This window comes from Sphaeroforma arctica, assembly GCF_001186125.1.
Source record: "Sphaeroforma arctica JP610 unplaced genomic scaffold supercont1.6092, whole genome shotgun sequence".
Classification (NCBI taxonomy): Eukaryota; class Ichthyosporea; order Ichthyophonida; genus Sphaeroforma; species Sphaeroforma arctica.
The window spans coordinates 864-1,757 of NW_014034466.1; the positions used below are offsets into that span (position 1 = coordinate 864).

General features: G+C 42.6%; 1 protein-coding gene across 1 annotated transcript; it reads left to right on the plus strand.

Moving 5' to 3' along the window:
* Positions 1-596: 596 nt before the first annotated feature.
* SARC_15419 (hypothetical protein) lies at positions 597-761 on the plus strand (the record flags this gene model as incomplete). Its single annotated transcript, XM_014290458.1, has 1 exon — positions 597-761. A coding segment is annotated over one exon (165 nt), but the record flags the coding sequence as incomplete, so codon positions are not given.
* Between the last annotated feature and the right edge of the window lie 133 nt (positions 762-894).

Below are 894 nucleotides of genomic sequence, written 5' to 3' on the forward strand. Positions count from 1 at the left end.
GTGTCCAGAGATGGGAGAGTTCGGAATGTAGGTCACAAGGTTATTAGGTAGCCTGACTGATGGAGATGTTATTCTGGTCGAGTGTCGTAGAATGCTTCATGTCTAGTATCAGTGCTTTATGTGTACAATTAGTGCTTTATGTGTACTATGAGTGCTTCATGTGGACTATGAGTGCTTTATGTGTACTATGAGTGCTTTATGTGTACTAAGAGTGCTTTATGTGTACTATGAGTGCTTCATGTGTACTATGAGTGCTTTATGTGTACTATGAGTGCTTTATGTGTACTATGAGTGCTTTATGTGTACTATGAGTGCTTTATGTGTACTATGAGTGCTTTATGTGTACTATGAGTGCTTCATGTGTACTAGGAGTTGTTTCCTCATGCCCGGGTGCCCCATGTTCGTATGGTTGTGTTTGTATTCGCATGTGTATACCACTACACACAAAGAGACGTAAATTCCTATTTGGTCATGTAGAAAGATATTCGCACCTGCATCGTGCGTTCAACAGCCTACAAGTTTATTCACTCGTGCAGAAAGATATATGCACTTGTATTTTACATATACCAACCCCCTCACTCACCACACTCACGCAGAAAGATACATCGGGTACAGCCTCCGCCGGTAAGAAGAAGAAGCTGCAACCACTTAAGTCCAAGGGGTCTGCTACCTCCTCAGGTATACGAAGCGCTGTATCAACCCGTGCGAGCTTGCATGAGAATTTAACCAGTGAGATGTGCAGTGAAGGCCTTTTGACTGAGGTGTTGATGTACAAGTATACGACTGGTTGCTGGTGACTCGACATTTGTTGCATGTCCGCGCGTTTTTCTGCTGATGCAGATGGTGCATACTTTATTCTGTATGTACGCTTATGCAATACATATATATACATAC